The sequence below is a fragment of the Natator depressus genome, chromosome 3 (assembly GCF_965152275.1).
Source record: "Natator depressus isolate rNatDep1 chromosome 3, rNatDep2.hap1, whole genome shotgun sequence".
Taxonomy (NCBI): domain Eukaryota; kingdom Metazoa; phylum Chordata; order Testudines; family Cheloniidae; genus Natator; species Natator depressus.
Genome location: NC_134236.1, coordinates 102,510,649 through 102,536,336, shown reverse-complemented (window position 1 = coordinate 102,536,336; position 25,688 = coordinate 102,510,649). Strand labels below are relative to the sequence as shown.

Here is a 25,688-nt window from a genome sequence, read left to right as displayed (position 1 = left end):
CTCATCACTAAATTGAAATGCTAAACTTAAAAAAGTTTATTAAAAATAGAAAAAGGACATATAACAACTTTCTGTGCATTGATGATGTCTTACACTTACCTCCTGTTCCATTTGTTGTGATGGATGTGCTGCTGAGATTAGATTTATCCAGTTTGGAACTACTCGGATTATCACTGCTTCCAACAAGATTATGAGGACTGGTTAGATCCTGCATTTCCATAGACCTGTTAGAAAAGGAAGCAACACAGGGACATATTTTATTTTATTTTTTTAACATTTAAATATTTTTATTGCAACAATACCTAGAATCAAGGTTTGAGCTCTCGTTGTGTAAAGCACCGTACCCCCACACCACACCCCAATATGATTCCTTTCCTAAAGAGTTTACAATCTAAATATCAGCATTTGCACCTTAAAAAAAGACAAAAATATTATTTTATGGGAAAACAAACCTGTAGCTATTCTTTATTAGCAAAAATACTGTTACCAAAGTTTGTAGTTTACATGATGATATCAGAAATGTTTAAATTTATTCATTTATTATTTTTGTGAGCCACAATTACTTATTCAATGTTAAATACCCATAGAAAACATATTTTTTACTTTTAAATTATTACTTTTATGAAACATCAGCCACTCTTACTTGAAAGCTATACTCAAAGAAATCTAACCCATGTTGACAGCGAGCAGCAAATGTATTGCAGCACACAAAGTTCAGGAATTTTTAAAAACAATTTGATAACATAACTATAACTCCATTTTAGAAGTCAATTAGATATACTTAGATTAATAAAATAGGTATGTTTCTTTGAAGTCTTTGGCATCATTTTTACACATTTAAAAATAAGCGGCAGAGAGTCCTGTGGCACCAGGACTCTTTGCCGCTTTTACAGATCCAGATTAAAATGGCTACCCCTCCTATACTTGATTTAAGAATAAGTTATTTATAATTAGATGTAGACAATAATATATTCTCTACTTTTCAAACAAGTATCACAATATAATTAACACACACTTATTAAGACTCATAATACACCTATAAGTTAGGTAGATATATTATCATCCTTCTTTTGAAAAGGGGGAAACCGAAACATGGAGAAGTTAAAGGAATAGGCCATAGTCACACAGCAAGTCATGGCAGAGCTAAGAAAATAATCTCCAAAGCCCCCAACTCCTCATTCTGTATTCTAACCACTAGTCATAACTGTGTGCCTAATAAATGAGAACAGAATGATGACAGAAAGAATGAATTTGTAATATCCTATAGGAAGCTTATTTAATCCAATTATTTTATGCATTTTTGTTTGGTTAGATTTTATGTATTTTTTTCATTCCATGTTATTTCCATATAGCCTAGAAAGTCATGATTTCCAAAACATGGTATCTCTGATTTAGATATTTCAATCAAATTTAGAGCCCCTCCATGACTTTTAATGTCACAGCCAAGTCAAGGGGAGGGAGACGGTTCTCCACCAGTGATAGGTCTAAGAGGCATGCTGCCTCACTCACAACACAAACAGAATGCCTCCAGGTATGCAGGGAGAGAGTCCATGCTAGACTGGCAACTGCAATCCTCTTTGCAGTGTGTGTGCTACTTTTCCTTTCTCAATTTGCAAATTAATTACATGGATCTTCCCCCCAGCCTCCAAAACATCTTTACTGTACACATAGTTGCCAGGCCAGCTGCAAAAGAAAAATAATTTACCATGCGTCTTCTACCCAGGCCAATAGAGAGATTATCTTGCATTTCATTGGGATTTCAATTTTCCTGTTCTGTAAAGGAGTGAGGATGGCTGTGAGGGAGATGGAGTATAAGAGGCAGGTTAATAGGAGCTCCTGTTCCTATTTAAATTGTTATTTGGGGCAGGAGGAGCAGGGGACAGTTGTGTCAATTTTTGTCTAGTCCCTCATGTAATCATTGAAAAATTCCCTTTGTAGCTTTCTGTCCCCCATGCTAATCTCCTGCATGCTCTGGGGAAAAAACCTGCATTGTTTGAACTGGTCTTGTCTCTCAGAGGGGAGTCTAATTTTGTGCTCCTAATAGTAGAAATAACTTGATGAACATTCTAGTTACCTCAGATACGTTTGTCCCAAGGCATAGGGTTATATATGAGACCTGAAAGCCCTTCATTTTCCCATTCTGGGAAACATCACATCACAACTGGGGCAATGTATTAAGGTCCTTCCCTGAAGCCCCTGAAAGCCAATAGAAAGAATCTCATTGACTTCAATGAGTATTTGAGATGAGCCCTCTATGCACCAGAGTTCTTTCGGCAGGATACTCTCCCCAGCAGTGGTCTGGATGAGTAGTGGGAATCTTATAAGTGTAGGGAGAAGGTCACGTACCAGCATGTACAAAATTTATACTAATATTCAATAATGCAAAGGCATAAACTTAGATTTAATTGGTCTTGACCCAGATTTCATCATCTAACTGCATATCCATTTCCATACATCTGTCAACAGAGCATTACATTTATTGTCTACGGGAAATGTGATCAGTGATGAAATAAAATGAACATAAATGATTTACTGTTCTGTCAGGTTTTGTTTAGCAGTTTTCTGTACAGTGAAGCTATGCAGCTAAAGGTTAAAGAAAGTCTGTGTTTCCATCTTGTATGTGTTTAAGAAAGCAAGAGGGTACCCAAGATAAACAACTGGTATTTCATTGCATATACAGTTTAATTCTCCCCATGTGTTCACTAAAGCAATGTCATGATTTCCTGCTCAAAAATGACCAGCTTGGAGATACCTGATGGATGCTTCCAGCTTAGAAACAAACAGTAGTTGTTCCCTCTTTCTAGTCAGGGTAAAAACTCTACTCTTCTCTTACACCCACACCCACGTATGTAATATTACAGAATGCAAAATAATAAACTTCCCCAAATATCATAATTTAAAGTTTCCAAACACCTTTTACTTCTGCTATGAATCAGGGTTATTTAAACAGAAAACAACTATCTTATCAGCTTTTTTTTTGTTTACCAGAGAATATAAACAGATCATCCCTCTTCTATACCACAATATGTGGTTGTGATTCCACATATTTATGTCATCTATCGTATAGAAGAGTATATAACTCCATATTTTACCAATATGCTTTAAAAGTATTGTGTTAAAAAGATCAATGCATGAATAGGAATTGTGTTTGGATGAAAAAAAGATGTACTCTAGGTTGGTGCCACTGTGCTTGTTGAGTCTCAATAAGGTTTAAAATTATTTCATAAAACTATTTACATATATTTGTATTTATCCACAATGGCTCTGCCCCCAATAAAGCAAGCAAGCAAGCAGCACCTTTAAATACTTCCAAGGTATGGTACCTTAAATTTAGATTTTACTTCTTGTGGGATGGATTTTAATTCATCTTTCTCAAGACATTCTGCTCACCATTAACTTAAAAAAAGAATCTCAGCTAAGGTACAAGAAACCTACTGCATATTAGGTAATGAAAACAGGTAAGAGGTTCTAAACAAATTTTCTAAAAAAGATGAAATTATTCCAACATCTTGATGAATTTTTTTCAAATTAAATGCTTTGTAGATTTCTGCTATCAGTGACTTCAGCAGGAGCATGGTTGGGCTCAATATGTTTTTCTTGCACTAACAGAAAAGATGAGTGAAGTCTGAAGTACAAATAAGTGTTTCTAAACATACATGTTTGTTTACTATAGCCTGCTTGCTAGTGGAAAAAAGTGTTTCTTTCATTTTAGGCAGAGTGATGTCTATTGTTAAAGATGCCTAACATTTTTCATTATAAACACTTACTTTCAATTGCTTATAACTTTGCCACACTTTCAACCATCTGAGCTTACGTTTTCCATGCTTAGACTCTGCCTGAATTTTTTTGTACCAGCCCAGCAAAAATGGATTCGCTGTTTTCAGAGAATAAGTGTGAAGAATGAATAGATAGTTTTACTGTTATAACTTTTCTGACCTTTATTGTATTTATTTATTTTTTTTAAGAGCATTAGCACCACCATGGTTTTGACCAGAAACTTGAAATATAGGATGGGGTTAGAGGCATCTTCTACTGCCCCAGAAAAAAAACAGGTTTGGCTAGCTATAAGCCTATGAAAACTGGCATTTGCACATGCGCAACAGAGGTTTTTAGAGGGTTGCTGCTAAAATCTCTAAACGTTGCATCTGCATTGAGCATGCTCCCAGCCCACAGTGAGCTTGAGCTCTAGGAACCCAGCAGCAGCAGCCTTTAGAAAGAACTGATTCCTAATCTTAGCTCTTCCACCATTCTGTGCACTTCACAACCTTTACAATGAGCAAGGACTCATGCTCCTAACTTAAGATGCAAGCAACTATCATTCCTCCCATTTGACAGTTACGGTAACAGAGAGGTCACACAAGGTCACTTCAGGCAGAGCTGGGAATAGAACCCTGTTGCTAATATGGCAGACCCAAGACTCATCCAGAGCTGGCAGCCTTTGCAAAATGAATGAATGTGACAAAACTATGTCTGTGGCTATCTCATCTGTACCCACCAGACCACACTCCCTTCTGAAGTCAACACTAGAAATTTCTGTTACTATAGTCTGCTTTTAAAAAAACCTAGGCAATTAAATTTAAAGGATGAGAATGTTACAAAATTGAACACCCCAAAAGTTAGGAAATGCCAGCATTAAGGATGACCATGAAATTTTAATTTGGTCCTCTTCTGCATGTATAGTATGGCACAGGTTTAATTATGTGATCAAACACTATTTATTGTATAGGACCCATGCCGCATTCAGTGCACAGGCTATTATCTTGTGGTTTTAAAGCAGTGGAGCAGGGTTGTATTTCTGACTCTGCCACAGACCTTCTATATGATTTTAAGCAAAACTATCACAACATATATTTACAAGGAGGCCAAAATAAGACTGTATGGGAACCTTTACCTGTGGCATTTCTTAACTTCTGAATGCTTGACTTGGCAATGGTCACATTTGTTTAAATATAGGAGTTTTCTGCTTTTAATATATTATAAATAGTAAGTTAAAACCTTTGGCATATCCTTTTGTTAGAATTCCCATTTTTTTCTCTCAGTACAACTATAAGTTCATTCTTGCCACTTTTTTCCACAGCAAAAACATTTATTTGCAAAATTTTAAATGAGTTAAAAATAGAATAATTCAGACACCTGGAATACATATATTAGCCATTTTAGAAAAGTGTTACCTATTTAAATTGACAAGTTAAATAGGGTAGAACTAGAGCAAGCTTTGGGCCCTTCTCCAACTCAGAACACTCAAGTGGTGTTCATGACTTCCAGGAAAACACCACATTAACCCTAACTGTGTCTTCTTTAACGTGTTCATTTAAATGGCTAAACCTTTTTTTTTTTAAACATACCTGCACATAAACCTACTTTCTATCAGCCAGTTCTGAAGCACATACAGATCAACCATGAAACTATACAGGAAAACAAAACCAACCACATTATTTCCTAAATAAAATACTTTAAAATTAAAGCTAAATAAATAAAACACTTTCTCTAAATAAAATGCTCTGCAAGCACAAACTCTATACCAGGTAACACTGGTAGCAATTCCAAAGTTAAGTGAACTTAAAGGAGGACTCTGTTTCACACTTAAATAATTTACTTTATTCTCTAAATTTATCACAATAACTCCCTAGAAGACAACTGATTTCTCTACATATTTTTTTAATAAAAATCTTTACTAACTTTTGCTAAAGAAACATTTTAAAATGCTCGATTTTTAAAGATTTTATTATGTTTCTTATATTCCTCTACCTAGAATCAGAGTTCCCTCAAATTCCAAACTTCTCTCCCACAAAAATACAATCTGATAATATTTCAGACATAGTCTGCTTTTGAACTTCAAAAATTAAAGAACGAGTTTCCCTTCATTTAAAATTATCATTTTGAGTGACTAGAAGGCTAGCTGATAGAGCTACTCAGATCTGTCAACTACTTCCATTTCCTAATGCTGCCAGCCCAGCTCTCTAACCAGAGGCTCAATTTAGATGAAAAACAGAAACAAATGTTTTTGTTTCTGTTTTTCATCAAACTCATTTTTTTGTCAACATTTTCCAGCTGTGCTCTGAGTATGTGCCTGGTGAGCAAAGATAACAACTTATATCTCTTCATCTTTATTCTGAACAACCAACACAATGCTTTCACTCTGGAAAAAAATGTAACACATCCATATCCACACAGACACGCAGACTTCAGTTCTGTAACTTCTACCTAAATGTCTAATGATCACTAACGATACAGACAACCCATTCATATAACTTTACCTAAATGTTACCAAAAAAAAACCAAAACACTTATCTCACACCAAACATCACTTACACATTTGCATATAACCCATGTACAATGTAATTTATGAAAACCACACCAAACCTTTATGAATCAAAGCACATGAAAATTCCAGACAATAAACCTGGCCTAAGTGAGGGCGGATATATGTGGACTCTGGGGAGTGGAAGGGAGAAAGTTGAAGCTGACAAAGGAAAACTGACCCACTCAGTGCAGATGGGATATTGTGGGACTTAATATTTATTTCCTTGTTTTTATCATTTATGCTGTTAGGATGTGCTATTTAGCAGCCTTTACTCAAAAATAAAGATTTTTGTGGGGGAAAAATATTTAGTTATTATATCATATGTTGCCAGAAGTAGAGTACGTTATGACGATGAAGCCTAAAAATGATACTTTAATGTATTACATTCCCAGTCATTATATTATTCCTAGACTAACAGGAACATTTGCTTTTGCAGGTGCTTTGATTTCCTGGGTGGCTATCTCTGTGATTTTTTTTACAAGGGTGACTTGGTACAGAATATGCCAGTTAGAACAATCTATGAATATTTCTCTTTTTGTTTTAGTACACTATCATGAGCAACAAGTCCTAACCCAAATTAGCATATCAATAAAAAAATAAAGAAATTAAAGGAAATAAACATGGGTTTTCTTACTGAACATTCACTGTGTGTGCCGTGTTTTGTTGTGGCTCAAGATACTGATATAACTCCAGTTTAAGGGCTTGGCTACACTTACATTTTATAGCACTCTAACGTGCTGGCTCAGGGGTGTGAAAAATCACCCCCCTGAGCACAGCAAGTCAGACGCTTTAAAGCGCTAATGTAAACAGGCTCTGAGCGCTGGGAGGTGGAGCTGGATTACCAGGAGCATTGGGAGAGCTCTCTCCCAGCGCTCATGCGCAACCACACTCGCACTTCTAAGCGCTGCCATGGGAGCGTTCCCGCGACAGCACTTCGAAGTTTCCAGTGTAGCCAGGCCCTAAATCTTAAACCAACCAAGCCTCAAGCTACTGCAAAATCCAGCGAAGGAACAGTAAAACTGATAACACAAAGTTTTCTCCATTGAAGTGACTTTGTTTTTCTCTTGCAGGCTCAGCGCAGTTTCTTCTCCTTCATCATTTCTCAAATTGAAATAGAAGGGCATGATATTAACTCCGCTACTGTTCTGTTTACTGTCACCCTGGCACTATACACCAAAAGCACAACCACTGACAGCACAGCGTCAGTTCTGGCTGTCCACCTGAGAGGAAAAAACAAGTAATAATACTGAACGCTAACAAGGGCCCAACTCTTCATTCTCCTTCAGATAGTATCTCTTAAACCGTGTCAGGACTAGCACCTGGTTTGTGGTAAGAAGCACTAAAGAATTTATAGTCATGTTATGGTAATACAAATAATAATAATAATAATAATTACAGATGGGAACACTGAGCACTAGAATGTCTAAGTTATCTAACTCTGTCAAAGAGTATACCAGTAGAGTTGGGAGAATTTTTTTCTGTCAAACAGTTTATTCGCCCAAAAATGCGAAGACTTTCAGGAGACTGCAGCTATCCATGGATTTGTCTAATAGTTTCAGCCGTATATAAAATGTTTAAAAAAAAATCAAAATAGTTGCTAAGATATTTTCTAAACAAAATATTTTGACTTTTCATTTCAAAATATTTTATTTAGAAATTTAGCTAGATTTGTTTTAAATTTTGTTTTAAAGGGGTAAAACACACCCAAAATGCAACAAACAAACAAACTAAACCAAAGAAAAATATTTTGGGTAAAAAAAAAAGTTTCATTCAACCTGAAACAATTTTTTTTCCTCAGGTTTTTTTTTTTTGGTTTCGGCCACCAAATGCACACTGTTGGAAGAAGAGAGAATCTTGGAGGTACCTAGGCAGGAAAAGAATAAAAGATATTAAAGATTCTGTCCCAGTCTTAGAGGGTGGGCTTTTGAAGGATAACATCACTCACTCCAAGCAGTAATTGCTGTTGTGAGGTCACCATCAGTCTGGCAATTTGTTTATATCAATCCAGAAAATATCTGCTGAGCCATTTGCAGGAACTGCTACATAAATGTCAAAGGATAGTGGTGGGATGCTTATTTGGCATTTCATTTCCATCTATATGAATTTTTCCTACTGGAATGTGAGCCCAGGAAGCAAAGATAATGAGGGCAGTCATGATGAGAAGGTGACAGACACAGACAAAACTAATGCCACTTTGATCCCTGGAGGAAGTCAGCACTTGCAACAACTTTGCTACTCTAGTCCAGGACTCTGCTAAGCAGCAGACAAGGCTCCCCTAAGGGGCAGGTTGAGCCCACCATACTCATTTTCACTTATAACCAAATCCAGATTTGAAAATAGGCTTTCAAAGGGGGAAGGCTAGTGGAAGGCAAGTATATTTCATGCTTCGAGGGGAGGTAAAGTTACTCTGCTCTAAAAGTGATAGTGTAGGGTCATTCCCAAAGAAATCTGACAATAATAAAGACTCAGATTGTGCTGAATTATATCACTTGGCAATGAGAAATTAATCCAGAATCGCAAACACAACTCAAGGTGCACGTTTAGATATATGGAAAGTTTTGGGATTTCTTACATAAAGAATCAAGCAGAGGAATCTTACGAGAGTCATAAAGAATCATATCAATTGGAAAAGAGTGTGTAAATATCTAAAAGTAGGATGAAAGTTTTTTAAAAAATGCATTCAAAAGGGACAAAGCTGTGCAGACAGCCCATCTGCAATGTAACCACATAAAAGACCCATGGGCAAATCCAAACCCATTAGTAGAAGTGCTTGAGGAATCTGCCAAGGAGCCAGATGCTGCCTCTGGAAGAATATCTTCCACAGATTGTCATCTGGATCCCGACTGCCATCCGAAGTGGAGGACAATGAAGAATGGTGATCTGATTAAGTAGTGTGTAAAAAAAGCCCAAGTATACAATACATTACCTTGACTTAATTCAACCGTTCACTGCCTACTTTCTAAGAAAAATAAAAAAATATAAAAAAATTGAACACAGAAATTAAAAAAAATTATTTAAAATACATATTCATGAAACAAGCTAGAGACAAAGATGTTAAAATAATAAAAAGAAAATGCTATGACATCTGATTTCTATATTCCTGAATGGTTTCTCTTTAGATCAAAGACATTTTGGGGTCACTCTGCTCTTTTCTTTTCTTTTCTTATCTGTTGCCCATTGAGTCCATTTTACGACGTCTGACCAGGATATAGCAAGGTGGTTAACAGGAGATTTGAAAAAATGTTGGGATATTAAATGTTACTTTAGTACCTAGAGTAGATTGACAAATATAGTAGCTGAAATGTGTAGGACTATAATGTGAAATATCAACCAGTAACCAGCACACCGAAAAATGGGAACCAACAGAGAATGTTTTTCTTAACTGGAAATCCAAACCAAACTTTGAAGAAAGATCCAAATCCAAATATGTACTTTCGTGTAAATATACATAAAAGGGCTAACCCTGTTTTAATATACAAATTCCACTAAGAATCCACTTATTGGACTTAGAGTAGGAAGTAATTGAAACTGAACACATTTATTATTTAAAGTTGTCTATGGCACAAGTATATTTGGATTATCCAAGAAGGTCAGAGAAGCTGGCATGGAGTCTGAATTACTTCTCCTATGCTTTGCTGTAATGTGATGCCACAAGGGCAAAAAATAGACTGTGAGGGAAGGGAGAAAAGCAAGAGAGAGAACTCCTTGTCACTGTGATTACATTTGCTGGGCTTCATGAACCAACATTGCCATTTCTTGGCTCAAAATCCATTCAACTTTATGATAAAAACTGTTGAAACTCTTACAGCCCTAAGAATAAATAGGATTACTTAAAATATAACTTTAGGATTTATTCCTCTGCTCAAAAGATAGTACCTACCCTCTTCCTAACAAATTTTCAAGAGCTTCACAACACTGAACTATTAATTAAAAGTATGGTACTTTAATAAACACTAAATAAGGTGTATTCCCCTTTTAAGATTTTGAAATTCAAACAGGCCAGGTGAAGTGAAAAGAGTTATAGATATCAAATCAACAGCTTTGGTACGATTTGATTTTTAAAAAGTACGGAAGGGGGCAGACATAAAGAAAGATCAATCAGAAAGTAAATCCTCACCCATTAATGGTCAGTAAACAGCTCTCCAGAGTGGCACCATCACCACAGACCTATTTTCTTTCTTTAAGCAGAAGTCAATTTCAACAAAGTTTACTGGTTCACAAACTGTTGCTATAGTTGTCCAAATTATGTTATGCCATTGTGCACAGGAGGCGTCGATGAGGCAATCTCTCTATTAAGATTTAACCCACATTATAAGAATCTCTGAACTACGCTGTTCTGTTTCGGTTCCTAAATTTTTCTTCACTGAAAACTTAAAAAGCAAAACCAGAAAACCAAAAAGCAAAACCAGAAAACCATCTGTTGCAGACTGTATTTTCCAACAGAGCAGTTCACTAAGTAAAAGAAAAGTTGTAATTATAAACGTGGCAGTGGTGTTGCCCAGCACAACAGAGAAGATTTTCTTGCTCCCTTTGTGGGATAGCCAAGCAGACCAACCAACAAGAGAGTATAGCTTATAAAATGTGCAACTCCAAGAGTGAAGGATTGAAAGATAATGAAAGGAAATAAGATAAAGCTATGGCTGCAAAGGCTGAAGCACCTCAGCCCTTTATCAGATACTTTATTTTTTAACTGAATGAAGGGGATTTTACATTTTATTCAGTAAAACATTTTACCCACAGATCTTCCTCCTAAAGAGGAGTACGTGAAAGTAGTGCATGATTAAAGGAACTGTAATGGATTAATATACCTTTCGCCTCTGTGTTACGACTAAGGAAATACTTGTATCTTGGGGCATGGTTCTCAGTTCGAGGAGACATACTTGCAGCTTGCTCTGACCAGGCTCGCATGCTAAAAGTAAAGCGTAGCCACAGCAGGGCAAGTGAAGGGAGGGGATAGCTACCCTAAGTACACACCTGTGGCCTCAGACAGGTACATACTTGGGGCTACTAGACCAGGGGTTCTCAAACTGGGGGTTGGGACCCCTGATGGGGTTGCGAGGTTATTACATGGGGAGGGGTCGCGAGTTTCAGCCTCCACCCCAAACCCCACTTTGCATCCAGCATTTATAATGGTGTTAATTATATTAAAAAGTGTTTTTAATTTATAAGGGGGGGGTCGCACTCAGAGGCTTGCTATGTGAAAGGGGTCACCAGTACAACAGTTTGAGAACTACCGTCCTAAACCCTTCCACTGCTTCCGCTGCCACAGCCACACACACGCACTAGGGGTGCCAACCCTCCAGGATTGGCTTGGAGTCTCCCGGAATCAGCATCGATCTCTCAGTGACTATTGAAAGCCATCTGGGAGATTTTAATAGGATATTTTAAGAAAAAGACATTACATCATGTTGGGGGAAAAAAATCTCACGGAAGAGCTTCAGTCAGAGTTGGCAACGCTAATGCACGTGCACACACACACACAATTTTTAGTGCACTAGCTCAATCACAGATAGCGTAAGTATGTCTCCTCAAGCTGGAAATCACAGTCCCAGCTGGAAATGTAGACATGCCCTAATTCAAATTGGGCACCAGTGACATTGGCATTGTAATGGCTGTTTGGGGAACATTTTGAAGTGTGTGTGTGTATTATATATCATTTATTTATTTACATTATTACAGGGTACAATATGGCAAGATACTGAGCACTCTGGCCCTGATGCAGCACAGTATTTAAGTATGTGCTTAACTTAAAGCAGGTGAATAGTTCCATTGAAACCTGTGGGACTACTCACATGGTTCAAGTTAAGCTCCAATGTGTGCAGGATAGGGGCCAGGGTTTTTTATATGTAGTTAGGGCCTAATCCAAAGCCTATTGAAGTCAACTGATTTCAGGCTTTACTAACAGTAGAATGTCAGGTAAACATTTACTTTATACAATCCAATAATTGCCTTAATGTTGGCTCACACGACATTTATAAATAGAGTTGGGAAAATTTTTTTTTGGACAAATAGTTAATTTGCAGTTTTGAATTCGGGTTCAAATTTGGTGAATAGTTTCTCCCCAAAATACTTTTTTAAAATCAAAAAAGTTTAAATGTTTCAAAAGTGTCCAACACGTGTATGACTTGATACCATTTAAGACACACACAAATATTATATATCTCCATCCCCCAAAACAAACAAAAAATGCGTTGGGTAAAACAAATAGTTTCATTCTAAATTAAACATTTAATTTCAGGTAGAATTTTTTCATTTAGGAGTGGAATGTTTCATTAATCCCTCCCAAAATTTTTTTGGCTTTTATTTTGGTGAGAAGAAAACCAAAGAATTTCTATATCAATCTGACCCCAGACACATTTTTCCCCCCAGATTTTTCAGTTCAGCCACCAAACTAAAAAACCCTTATTTGCTCATCACTATTTATAAACCCTACAACATTATATACACAACATATTTAAACACACACACATATATATATATACGCACCCATATCACTAATTTATATATCACTGATAATATTTTAGATACTTATAAATAAATGTGATAAAAGCCATTTCGTAAGTGTCTCATAGGTCAGAATTAAGACTGGGTTTTGCAGTGTGATTTTTACACGTCAGTATCATTATTAAAAACTGTGAAAGTCAATTATAAATCATTTACTCTGGTTATTTCCATATTTTTAATATTTACGTATTTTTAAAAGTAATATTTGTGTGATGTAGTTTGCACTGGAGCAACTTTAAGTATAAATGTAATTCCTGTGAAAAGGTACACAGGAGAAGGAGCTATGAAAGCAGTTTAAAACAGACTGCTAGACACAACATTAACTATGGAGTACTACCATTGTCTCTATAAGAACATCAAACAGGCCACTTACCTAACTATCCCCAACTTTTTAACCCACCAGCTTCCATAGAAATTCAATAAAAAAGATTATCTCAGCGTGCCATAACGGTTAATAAACTTGTGGACAGGTGTCTACATCCAAAAATCATTTTCAAATTTAGCCCCCATGTCAACCTCATCAGAGAGGCTCATAAAGACCGCATTTAGCAAAGCACATAAAACCATGCTTGATTGTGAATAAATCCAGTTGAATTCAAAATGAGAGCTGGGTAATCTGGTTCAGCAGACAGTCTCAAAAAATCTGATATTGTAAAATACTGTGATGTGGCCTTATATTTACATTACTTTTCACAAAGCCATCACTCTATATCTGATCTGTCACTCATTCTCAAAGGAAACCTACATGACAAAAGACAAACCTGGGAGCTTAAATTCATAACTTTGCTAGACACTAAAAATCATGGACAGAATAGAGACACTGGATTTATGACTTATTACAACAATCTATGACCCACTAACAACCATCCCTCCCAGACACCTTTCCTTCCCCCCATGACTGGAGGGGTGTTAATGGGCTACTTCACCTTGAATGGTCCCTTGAAATGTGTTACCTACTTATGCTTAAAAAATTGGTTCCACCATGTATTTAACTGAGTATGTTTCCCAGACCTGAAGAAGAGCTCTGTGTAAGCTCAAAAGCTTGTCTCTCTCATTAACAGAAGTTGGTCCAATAAGGCAGGGGTTCTCAACCTTTTTCTTTCTGAGGCCACCCAACATGCTATTAAAAACTCCACAACTCAGCTGTGCCACAATAGTTTACTCCTGGGGGAATTCAGTGCCAAAAATTAAAAATTCTGCACCCAATATTTTAAAATTCTGCAAATTTTATTTGTCAAAAATAACACTACATAATTACAGGTTATTTTGGTAATTTATTTCAAAATACTTGTCAACAAGTATGTCTGTAACAGTACAGACACACCAAAAAATTCCCCCAGGAGCAGAGAGTTAAAGAAACCCCTATGACAGCCCAGTTCCTGTTTGTCTGCCCCCTCCCCCTCCACGTCCCTCTCCCCCCAGAGCCAAGCTGGGGGACCAGACACCCACAACCCCTCCCTCCAAGAGCCCAGTCATGCTCCCCCAGCCAATACACCCGAACCCCCACCCCGCCAGAACCCAGCCACAGGGCCCCCCAGACCAGACACCCATTTCCTCCCCCCCCCCCCCCCCCCGAACCCAGGGATCCAGAGGGAGAAACAGCCTGATGCTCGGACCCAGTCTTGCACAGAGTTTCCTGCGTACCCCCTCTCCTTCCCTCAGAGCATGCTGGCGACTGCAGCTGCCGGAAATCTTCTAGCTCTCTCCTGCTCCCCACTGGCACCGTCTTCTATATGCGAGTTCTATGCTCTGCCAGTTCCAGCAGCCCCTAGTGGTGGCTAGCAGCACTGAAGCCCATTTTTGTGGGGGAAAGGAAATTCTGCGCAAAACACATTAATTTTTGAAAAATTCTGCACTGCGCAAGGACGCAGAATTTCCCCAGGAATAAAAGTGGTTTTCTGCACATAAAAGCCAGGGCCAGCATTAGGGGGCAGCAAGCAAGGCAACTGCCTGAAGACCCACACCACAGGGGGCCCAGTGAAGCTAAGTTGCTCAGGCTTTGGCTTCAGCACTAGGTGGTGGAGCTCATGGCCCCAGCCCCATGTGGTGGGGCTTCAGCTTTCTGCCTTGGGCCCCCGCGAGTCTAATGCTAGCCCTGCTTGGCAGCCCCCCTAAAACCTGGTCGTGGCCCACCAGAGGGCCCCGGACGCCCGGTTGAGAACTACTGCAATAAGGGTATGTTTACAGTGCAATTAAAAATCCACAGTTGGCCCATGCCAGCTGACTCGGGCTCTTGGGCTTGGGCTAAGAGGCTGCTTAATTGTGGCTTTTATAAAACTGATAGGGGATGCATTCTCCCATCAAGCTAAAGAATGGCCTATTTATAAGCCATTAAATCGCTTTTCAATTTCATTGTTTTTAAGGAGAGATGCTTACTTGTGTGTGAATAAATAAGAAATGGCAAATCACAGGCACCGGCTTCGTCTGGGCCCTGGGGGTGCTCAAACCTCCGCTCTGCCTCCGGCCTCACCCCCGCCCGCCCCCTTTCCCCAAGCCCCTACCGCGCCCCACCTCTTCCTGCCCCTGCTCCGCCCCAGGGCCCGCCCCAACCCTTCTCCCAATCCAGCACTCCACCCTGCCTCTTCCCATCCCTGCTCCTCTGCTGCCCCGCCTCTTCCCACCCAGTTCCACCCCCTCCCCCGAGCGTGCCCCATCCCTGCTTCTCCCTCTCCCCCCCAGTGTCTCCTGCACACTGCAGAACAGCTGATTGCAGTGGGCGGGAGGTGCCCAGGGGTGGGGGGAGATCTGGATGCCAGTGGGTGCTAAGCACCCACTAATTTTTTTCCGTGGGTGCTCCAGCCCTGGAGCACTCACGAAATCTGCGCTATGTGGCAAATGATAACTTTATGTTTGCATTTTGTGTTTTCTTTGGAAAAGTACAGTATAAAAAAATCAGAGCTATCATTCAAACCAATATTCCATGGATTCAAACAGATTTCACATACACGGGTGAGAGGAAGGCTGACTATATATTGTAAGGGGAAAATATTTTGTGCAGCATAATAAACACTTCATATTTTAAAACTGCAGCATGCACTGTGTGCATTAGATGATGTTATCTACCACAGTTCACAAATAGAATGGTAAAATCTCACCAACAGTTAAAAGAAAAATTAAGAACTTGTATAGCATATGTTGTTTTTGTCAGAGAGGACTCTTCCATCTCCAAATATAACTTTAGTTATTGTTGTTGGTGATTGGTTTGTTTTTGTATTGTAGTAATTAGTTTAAAACCCCCACAGCTTTTACCTCATAGGGTATTATCCAGTATTTATACACTTGAACTTCAGGTAACTGTTTGAGAAATGGCTCATTTATTTTTGATATGATACGGTTTTTACCATCCCATTGTACATAAATATGTAAATAAATTGTTTGAAAGAGAACTTTCTATGTTTGAAAAAAATCTTTTCAAACTTTGTCTCCTATTTTTCTGGTTTCTTACAAACTTTTACCAGGCTTGATCCAAAGTTCACTCAGGTCAATGGGAGTCTTTCCACTAACTTTAATGGCCTTGGAAGCATGCCCACAAATTATTAACAAAGGTACAGAGACAGAGATTTTGTGCATGATTTTAATAAAAATAATGTTTTCTTTTGTAACAAACCTCAAACATATAAAGCTGCATCAAAAAACTGTGAATAAGGACACACACATTTCAAGATTCTGTGAACACAAGCCACTCAAACTTCTCTCCGTGATTCCTCCATACCCCTTTGTTTGTACTCTAAATAGATTATAGTAATTTATGTAATTATCCCATATATATTTATAGAGCTCTTTTGGGGCCTGATCCAAAGCCAATTTAAATCAGTGGAAAGGCACCAACTGATGGCAGTGGGCTTTGGATCAGGTCTCTTCTGTAATAATAGTAAGACTAAAATTCTGAAGTTAACTTCTTAGTATGTCAGAGGATAGCCAACAGGTAAGATACGTAGCACACAAATTGGTTCTCTATACATATCTTAAATACAGTCACATATTGATATTTTCATGGTAAGGTAACAAAAATTTTAAGGTTTTTTTTGTAATACAGTTGTCATGAATTTTATGCTTTGCTGCACTACATACATTTGCATAACCATCTGACAAATTACATTATTTTGATGGACTCAGACTAAATAATTACACTGACCTTTCTGTAAATAATAAATAGAAATCCATTACAATTAAAATGTACAAATTCCGCAGTGTACTCATTTAATAGTAACCTTATTCCATAACACAGCAATTTAAAATTGGAAAATTGTGATACTTTTGTGTGAGCCATTATCTTGCCTGAGAAATCTGGGCCCAGTTCTGCCAATACTTACTGCTGGGAGTGGTGTTTTCAACTGTGTGTATTCCCATTGAAGTAAACACTACATTGTGAAGTATTTGCAGAATCAGGCCCTATGGCTGACTGAAAACATTAGTTCATACTTTTCACAACCACTTATATCAGACTTTCAATTTCAACTTACTTAATTCTATTACCAACTTTTCATACAAAACATCTGTGCTGGTGTATCTGTTGCTTATTCATTTCTTTAGAAAAACATTATGTACCAACTGACTGTTGCTAAACTATTTTCCTGGCAACTAAATATTTTTACGGTGCATTTATTCCCTCCTGGAATTAAATAGCTTTGGAGAAAAAAGGAGACACTAAATCTAAAAATAAAACCAACCCTTTCACTGCCATTGGTTATGCGGGTATATATGTAAGGGGACTGTTGCCCCCTTACTAACATTCAGTGGGGGTGTTTTGGTTGGCTAGCTCCCAGTACTAAAAGGGAAAGAGTTGATGGGGAATCAGGACCCTGAGACTGACAGCCCCCAGGAACAATGGGGAGAGGCCAATGCTCCAGGTCAGCCTGAATGACAGGGCGAGCAGGGTAATCAGGGAGTCAGGAGGCCAGGGAGGTCCCATCCTCTGTGTGAGCTGGATTTGCCTCGGTCAGACAGAGTGGGGCCGAGCTAAGGAGAAAGCAGGGGCCTGAGCAGAGCTGGGCCAGATCCAGAGGGACCAGAAAAGCAGCCCAGAGAGAGCAGACCCTGTCCTGGGAGCAGAGCTGCAGCCCCAAAGCCAGAGGCACAGCCCAGAGAGAGCAGACCTGTCCTGGGAGCAGAGCTGCAGCAACCAGAGCCAGAGGGGCCAGAAAAGCAGCCCAGAGAGAGCAGACCCTGTCCTGGGAGCAGAGCTGCAGCCCCAAAGCCAGGGGCACAGCCCAGAGAGAGCAGACCCTGTCCTGGGAGCAGAGCTGCAGCCCCAAAGCCAGGGGCACAGCCCAGAGAGAGCAGACTTGCCCTGGGAGGAGAGCTGCAGCAACCAGAGCCAGAGGGGCCAGAAAAGCAGCCCAGGAAGCAGGTCAGTGCTGGGAGCAGAGTCACAGAAGCAGCCTGCAGAGCAGACCTGTCCTGGGAGCAGAGCTGCAGCAACCAGAGGCAGAGGGGCCAAAGAAGCAGCCCAGGGAGCTGGAGGCAGAGCAGCAGCAGCAGTGCAGAGACAGAGTGGTGGAGCTGGGGCTGGAGCAGTCTGGAGCTGGGTGCAGTGAGCAGCTGGGGAGACCGAGGGGGACCTTGGGCAGCGGGCCCAGCACAGGGAGACGCCTCAGCCAAGAGGCTCTGCAGGCCAGGCTTGGATCGTAACCCCGACAGGGTGGGGGTGACACTGGGAAGAAGGGTCCTACCACTTAGAGCCTGAGAGTGTGGGGCCACCACCAGAGCAAGTGTCCAACCCACAGCATCCCTGCAGCACAGCCAGGGCCTGAGAAGGCGGCCTGGGACTTACAAGGAACAGACTGTGAACTGCCCTGACATTCCAGAGACACTGTTTGTGATGTTCCCTGCCACAGAGCGGGTTGATGTGTTTCCTTTAACCTTTCCCATTTTTCCTTATTCTCGTTAAAATTAATTGTTGATTAAATAACTTGCATTTGCTTTAACTTGTATGTAATGGTCAGTGGGTCAGAGAAGTGCCCAGTGCAGAGAGAGTACCCCGGAGTGGGGACACCCTAGCCCCAAGTCCTAGGTGACCACAGCAGGGTTGGGGGTCGAGCCCCCCAGGAACCCTGGGCCCAGCCTTGTTGGGGTTATGAGGACTCTGCCAGGCAGGAGAGTGGAAGGGGAGTCCTCAAGGGCAGGGAGGCCACTGGGTAAAGGAAGTGGGAGCGAGGACTCAGATCCTTTCGCTAGCCCACTTCACTGGGGTGGTGCAGAAGCCAGGAAAGTTCCCCACAATAGCGGGACTATTCCCCCGCTTACATATACATTCATTCTCCTTGCATCAGCTCCACAACAGTTATCTGTCACAGGCTTTTTCATGGATACCTAGAAGAATGGAGGGCAGGGGAGGCAGAACTGGGTCCAGGCAGCAGCAGGGCTTAAACAAGGCAAGAGCGGGACCACAGCATGGCTGAGAACAAGCAGCCAAAGGAGTTTTCGCAGCTGTGGACAAACGCTTTAAGCAGCCAGGGAACTACTACTGCTGCTGGGCTCAAGAACAAGCCTTCTAGCTTTCTCAGCCAATCACAGGCAGGCATTCCGTCAGGCTTGTGCAGTCCAGCTGTGCTCAGTAGGCTGACAGGAGATTGGGCAGGCACAGCTGCAGTGCCTTATTCCTAACAGGAAGTGGGGCCATGGAGTAGTGCATTGGGAAACAAAGGGAGGGACGATGCTTCAATGAGCTTCCCTAAGTTCTCCATGGACGGTGCAGCTCCGCACCATCCCCTTCCCAGGACAGTGTCTGAGGCCAGGGCTACACTACAAAACTGTGCCAGGGTAGAGGTGTGAAAAAAAGATGACCGTCTTTATACTAGCAAAGGAGTCCTTTTGCTGGTATAGCATATGTTGTTCAGGGAGGTGGATTAAGTACACCAGTCAAACTCCTTTTCCTGGTATATGCTGAGTCTCCACAAGAGTGCTTTGAGTCTCCACAGCCTCTGTCACGTGGACTAGCCCTGGCCTAGATGAGCCAGTCTAGCCTTGCTAAGACTAAACATAGCACACAGAAAAATACGTTCTACCTAGTGCTAGCTTTTAAAATAGAAAAGAGAGAAAGTGAACTAACTTGTTTATATATGGTATCACACCTGAAATTTAAAGCATGAGTATGCACATACTAACCACAAACCAATATTTTTTATGTAATCTCTTACAGCTGTTATTTCCAACTACTGGGATCACCACCACCACCTATATTTCTGGAGACTGCCATTGGCACTCTAATAACTCCCTGCCCCTTTCTTGGTGGTTAATCTCAGAACCTCTTCTTCATTTTGTAAATACAGACCCACGAGCTACCTGCTTTGTGTTCGATTGCGAGAGAGAGTGGGCTGCTCCAAGCCCCAAGCTCATGCAAACTGGCATGCTCAGAGATTTGGTGTGCCCCAGAATGCAATGCAGATTAGATCACAGAATAGAAAATTTGGAGGTAGCAGCTGGATCCCAGCACTCTGATATTTAGCGGTAGAAATCAATAGCTGCAGGGAAAGGGATTGGAGAGGAGATCTGCTTGAACGGAGACTCAGAAATTGCAAGGTGAGGTCTCAGTCTGGTAAATAGGTGCAGTGTATTACACTACAGAATATTACAATAAGATAAAGACTCTCATGACAGAAACCTAAAGATCATTACAATTCTTGGTTAAGGCTGTTTCAGTAAACTTAAGTCAGATCTGTTGTGCCTGTCTGTCAGAATAAATCCTCCATTTGAAGGTGATGTCTAATATATAATAATTCTATCAAATGATAATTCTATGGTTAGTCACAGTACTTTCCCCTATGATAACCCTATGCTTCTTTGCTTTGGACATTTAGGGCCAGATTTCCCAAAGATCTTGGTATCTTAAAGCTCCCATTTAGTGACCAGATTTTCAAAAAGTGCTCAGCACCAAAAAGCATCCATTGTTCTCTTTCACTGGTCTCAAAAGGAGCTGCTGCTCTTCTTATGCAGATACAAACACTGATAGGTAATGGACTCATATTGTATCAATACAGCTCATAAAATCATAAATATAGGTCAATTTATATTGATAACACTGGCTCCAAGGTATAGATGCAATGTGCTTAGGTCTAAAGGAAGGATCCTAAAGGTACAGCTCTTACTACTATTCAACACCACAACCAAACCAATTAGCTAATTAAAAAAGCAGTGTTAATACTGGCTTTGGAGAAAACTATGCATACCACACACAGAGAGTAACAACAACTGGCAGGAAATTGAGGCAAACAGCAAAATAAACAGGTGTATATTCCTTTCATGGCAGATACTCAAAAAATTTTATGGGTGAAGAATTAGAAGTAATTTAGATTTTCAGACACACCTTTTGTAATAAGGTGTGTGAGTGTGTGTGAGAGAGACTGACACACACACACACCCACCCACCCACCCACCATGTAATGGATGGTGCAGCCTACACACTGAAACTACTGCTGTGATAGCTAATGGCCGGTTTCAGAGTAACAGCCGTGTTAGTCTGTATTTGCAAAAAGAAAAGGAGTACTTGTGGCACCTTAGAGACTAACCAATTTATTTGAGCATAAGCTTTCGTGAGCTACAGCTCAAAGTGAGCTGTAGCTCACGAAAGCTCATACTCAAATAAATTGGTTAGTCTCTAAGGTGCCACAAGTACTCCTTTTCTTATAGCTAATGGAGGTTCTCCTTTTGGTGAAATATTGGAGACCTATGTTTGTGATATAAAAATCCTCAGTTCTATTCAGATCATCATGAGTGGTTTAGCTGACAAATGTGTTTCTTCATCACATTGTTTCCCTGGAGATTGGCAGCTGTTTTTGTTGGACATGTATTCTTGAAGTAACCACGTGCTCAGGGATGAGCTCTGTCTAACTGAGAGAGAAGGTAATATAATTGCTAGTGTGCCTGTGTTGCACTATAGTGTCTGGTAGAAGTTTTCACTGGAATTTTCTTATGAGCAATTTCTCTTTCCTGTTCTTTTACTTTTTGAATTAAAAAAATAGGAAAAGGATAAATGGGGAGAAAGTGCATATCATTAGATAATTGATCTGTCAGATTGATATTAAAGATATGCATAAAAATTATTTATTTTAGTTTGTGAAGCAAAGTGCCTCTTTGCACCTTGCCAAGACAAAGATGCATGCTTCTGTGAGTAATAGAAGCCATGGTTTTTTGTTTTTTTTTTACCACCTCCATGTATTTTTAGAAGTAATTTAAGGTCAGCTAACCTCCATCTACAGGCCACAAAATGATTTCCCAAGATCTTCAAGTGTTCTTTTTATTCATAAATACCATCCTGACACATTACATATTTTCTCCCTGCCTCCATTCTTCCATTCATGCAGGGCAGAACAAACTCTCTAACACTCAGCTCACTGAATGTTCTACTCATTCTTCTGTTAGTGGGCTATGATTTCTCACCCCTCTCCACCAGAGGGGAAAAAACAGGAGTTTTGTTCCCTTGACCGTGGATTACAAGGGCTCAGCTGGTGGCACAAGTCAGCTCCTGCGGAAGTCATGCTTCTAGGACCTCCACCATTACAGTTCTCTCTAGAACCCCATTAGTTGAGCAGAGTAGGTGGGGAGGAAAGGCATCTGCGGAGTGGGGGAGGAGAATTCAGAGGAGCCCACGCTGACTGGGGCTAGAACACTAAAAAGCCTTGGTTGAGGAGCTTCCCTGGGCTAGGCAAAAGAGATGAAATTCTCCCTTTCATAAGAAGGGGTGTGAACGCAGATGGGAGCATGGGGCTCTACGTTTTTGATATTTACCAATCTACCAGTTTTCAGAATCTGAAATAGTCTAATATTTCACTCATTTCTTATAGTTCATCCAGTTTCTGCCTGCGAGGTTTGGTTCTGGATGAGGGAGGGAATAACTAGATCGAGCAGGCATCCAGTTTGGTTAAAAAAACAACAACATGTCATAACTTTGAAAATGATGAATATTAACTCATGTTTGTAAAACACTGAAGACAAAAGTGCCGCAGCTACATAAATATTATATGTAAGGAGATTAGATTTGTGCTTTGATATACAGTATCAACAAAATGTGGCTTAAGCTTTTTCTACAAATTCTCACTGGGAACAGTGAAGTTAAGCATCTCATGCATAGCACAGTAACTCAGCATTTACTTAAATTACATTAAATTCAACATGGGGAAAAGGTCGTCAGCACCTCTCAATAGCACACCCATAGTAAATTAAACTGAGAAAACGAGAAAATGCAGTGCAATGTACATTGTGCAGATGCATATTACGTACGCTGCACCCTTAAACTACATCTCCAGAGTTACTGACGGATGAATCTGATTATGTGTTCATGTTATCTGGCGTTTAGAACAGTGGCCTGAGAGTCAGTGCTACTCTGTGCTATTTCTGACTCTGCCACTGATTGGCAGTATGACTCTTGTCGAGTCATAACCTCTCTCTCAATTTAACAACAGTGGATCCAAAATTAAATGATAGGAATTTATTATGTTGGGAAGCTATTAAACCTTCTAACAGATCATTTAATTTTTAAACAAAAGGAAAGAATTTAATAATACGGATATCCCCAGATACCACAGCAATGGATGAAACATAAATATCTAGAGAGAGAGAGAGAGATAAAGGAAAGCACTTTCAAAACAGGACGTAGGAGATTTAGCCAATCACTCCCAGGAAACTCTCACAAAATGTACATGTCTATATTCTCATGTCCTGCTTGAAAATATATGGGTCAAAATTTGTGTGTGATTGAGATATTAAAGATTAATGCACATTTTCTTGCACATTTGTGTGTTCAGAGAAAATCATTCCATCTATCATGCTTGCAAATCTTCTAACTGTAGTTTCCTGCGCATGTTTGTTGTTAAACATCCGTCAGCTTGACAACCATTTTGTATAAATGAGAAATGACTGCTGTTGATGATTGAGCTTTATCACACATATGGTAGGATACTTCTGTAAGGCATTCTTTGCCCTGATACATTGCATAAGCTAGTAGATTCCCTCTGCCCAAATTTACCAGTCACATCTGTATCTTGAAAGTTTCTTACTAAAAGAGGAACCAACGCCAAGCAAGACAAAGAATTTGCTGATACACACATGTCACTCCAAGAATTCTCCTGACAAAGTTCCCACACCCAATTTAATTACTTCCCTACTGTAAAAACACTTTCCATCTGCATTTATTGTAATAGTTTCAAATCCAAAACCAACACACTATAAAGCTAGCTAAATAAATGAATGATATTGGCCTTAAGTCCCAAGCCAGCAGCCGTTCGGTAAGGCAATGTGTCTCCAGCATTCATTTTTATGCTGATGTTTCATTTTATGTGCAGTGTTTTCACTTAAGACTTATTTGAGAAGAATTACCTTGCTCCAGGCTTTAAAACTTTGTGGGCTATTGCAGTGCCCTCTAGCGCCACTCTTGTCAAAGGTCTGTCAGTGATTCCATTCTAAGACAACAGTTGCATCGTATATCAAACTCTGGCATAAAAACTTGCTTCTAGCTATAAATACAGCATTACAAGTACTTGTATAGAGCTGTGAGGTTATTAAAACTGAAACTTAATTTTCAATCAAAAATACCAGGCCGGGGGGGGGGAAAGGAGGGGAAGGGGAGGACAAAATTTATATTAGATTATTATTAAAAGAAGATCAAAGGTTCAAATTCCCATGGACTTCAATGGAAGCAAGATCAGGCCTCATAGTCTGTGCTCAGTTATGAGTACAACTCCTACTGAACCCAATGGAAGCTGTGCATGTGCAACTGAAGAATGTAAAAAGCAAATCAAAGAAATTCTGACATACTGTACAGCACTACTCACAACTATTCTATTGTCCATAGGTATTATTGTGTCCCAACCAGTCAGAGGTCTTGCATACATTAAAGCTGCAATACCCAGACATAAGCATAGTAAAGTTTCAGTAATTTTTAATTTCTTAGCTTTTTTGTGTTTCAGTCAGACTGTTAATGTTACTTTAGGTTTATTTTGTGTTTTTCTTTTCGTGATTAAACTTTTTTTCCCTGTGAAACTGAAATATAGCTCTTGTAAACAGAAATAAGACATGACGACAGCCTACAAAATGTTTCACTCCACAAATCTTAGACAAAACAATGCCCTGTGTCTTAAGAATTTAATAACCACCAATAATGTACATGCTGGATGGCTCATTTGCAGTAATTATTGCATCACTTGCCCAAAATATAGACAGGGATAGTGACCCCATTTAAGTTACATTAATTTTCTTTTCTACTTACATATAACATTAGGAAAAAAATTCATTTTCATACATACTTTTTGAGAAGTGTATGCAATTTTCCCAACATATGAACATTAGCACATTTTGCACAAGTAAACATTTAAAAAAAATAATGGTAAAAGGATCTTTACCCAAATAAAAACTGATCTGCTGGCACTGAAAGTAAATAGCAATACTAAATGAATGGCAACAATCACAGGTGCAGAAAGGGACGAGAAAAAAAATTGATCTAGAGACTTTACTACAATATTTATTGTTTTAAATGGGATTCTCTTCTAAACTGAAGATGACAAATCACTATTAATACACTATCAAAACTCTCTCCACCCCCCATCCATCCCCAATCTCAATGCTTATCAGTAACTGCAAAAATCAATACCACCTCTGGGATGAAATGCATTTAAAAGTAATCTAGCCAGACTCATTAACTCTTTGCAATACTAATCTCTCATGCCTTTTACTATATAGCTTCCATATTGCTTCATATCACCATGTTCTTCTCATTAAGTATTTACTTTATAGTTACTGTACCTGGAATTCTGAGCCTCTGAAACATCTGATTCTGTGCACGTTTTCTTTACCTGAAAAAGCAAAATGATTGCCAGTTACTCTCATATGAAAACACAACTTCCTCACTCACAGTTCACGCACTTACATCGCTTAAAGTGGATACAGC

The 25,688-nt window shown here is 39.6% G+C and overlaps 1 protein-coding gene across 1 annotated transcript in view; it reads right to left on the bottom strand.

Moving 5' to 3' along the window:
* EYA4 (EYA transcriptional coactivator and phosphatase 4) overlaps positions 1 to 25,688 on the bottom strand; it is a 219,194-nt gene that overhangs the window by 73,506 nt on the left and 120,000 nt on the right. Inside the window, exons 3-4 of the mRNA XM_074948451.1 lie at positions 25,544 to 25,593; positions 100 to 224 (exon numbers count right to left, since the gene is read on the bottom strand). Of these exons, the coding sequence (XP_074804552.1) occupies positions 100 to 224; positions 25,544 to 25,593 (175 nt within the window). The remainder of the gene's footprint in view (positions 1 to 99; positions 225 to 25,543; positions 25,594 to 25,688) is intronic.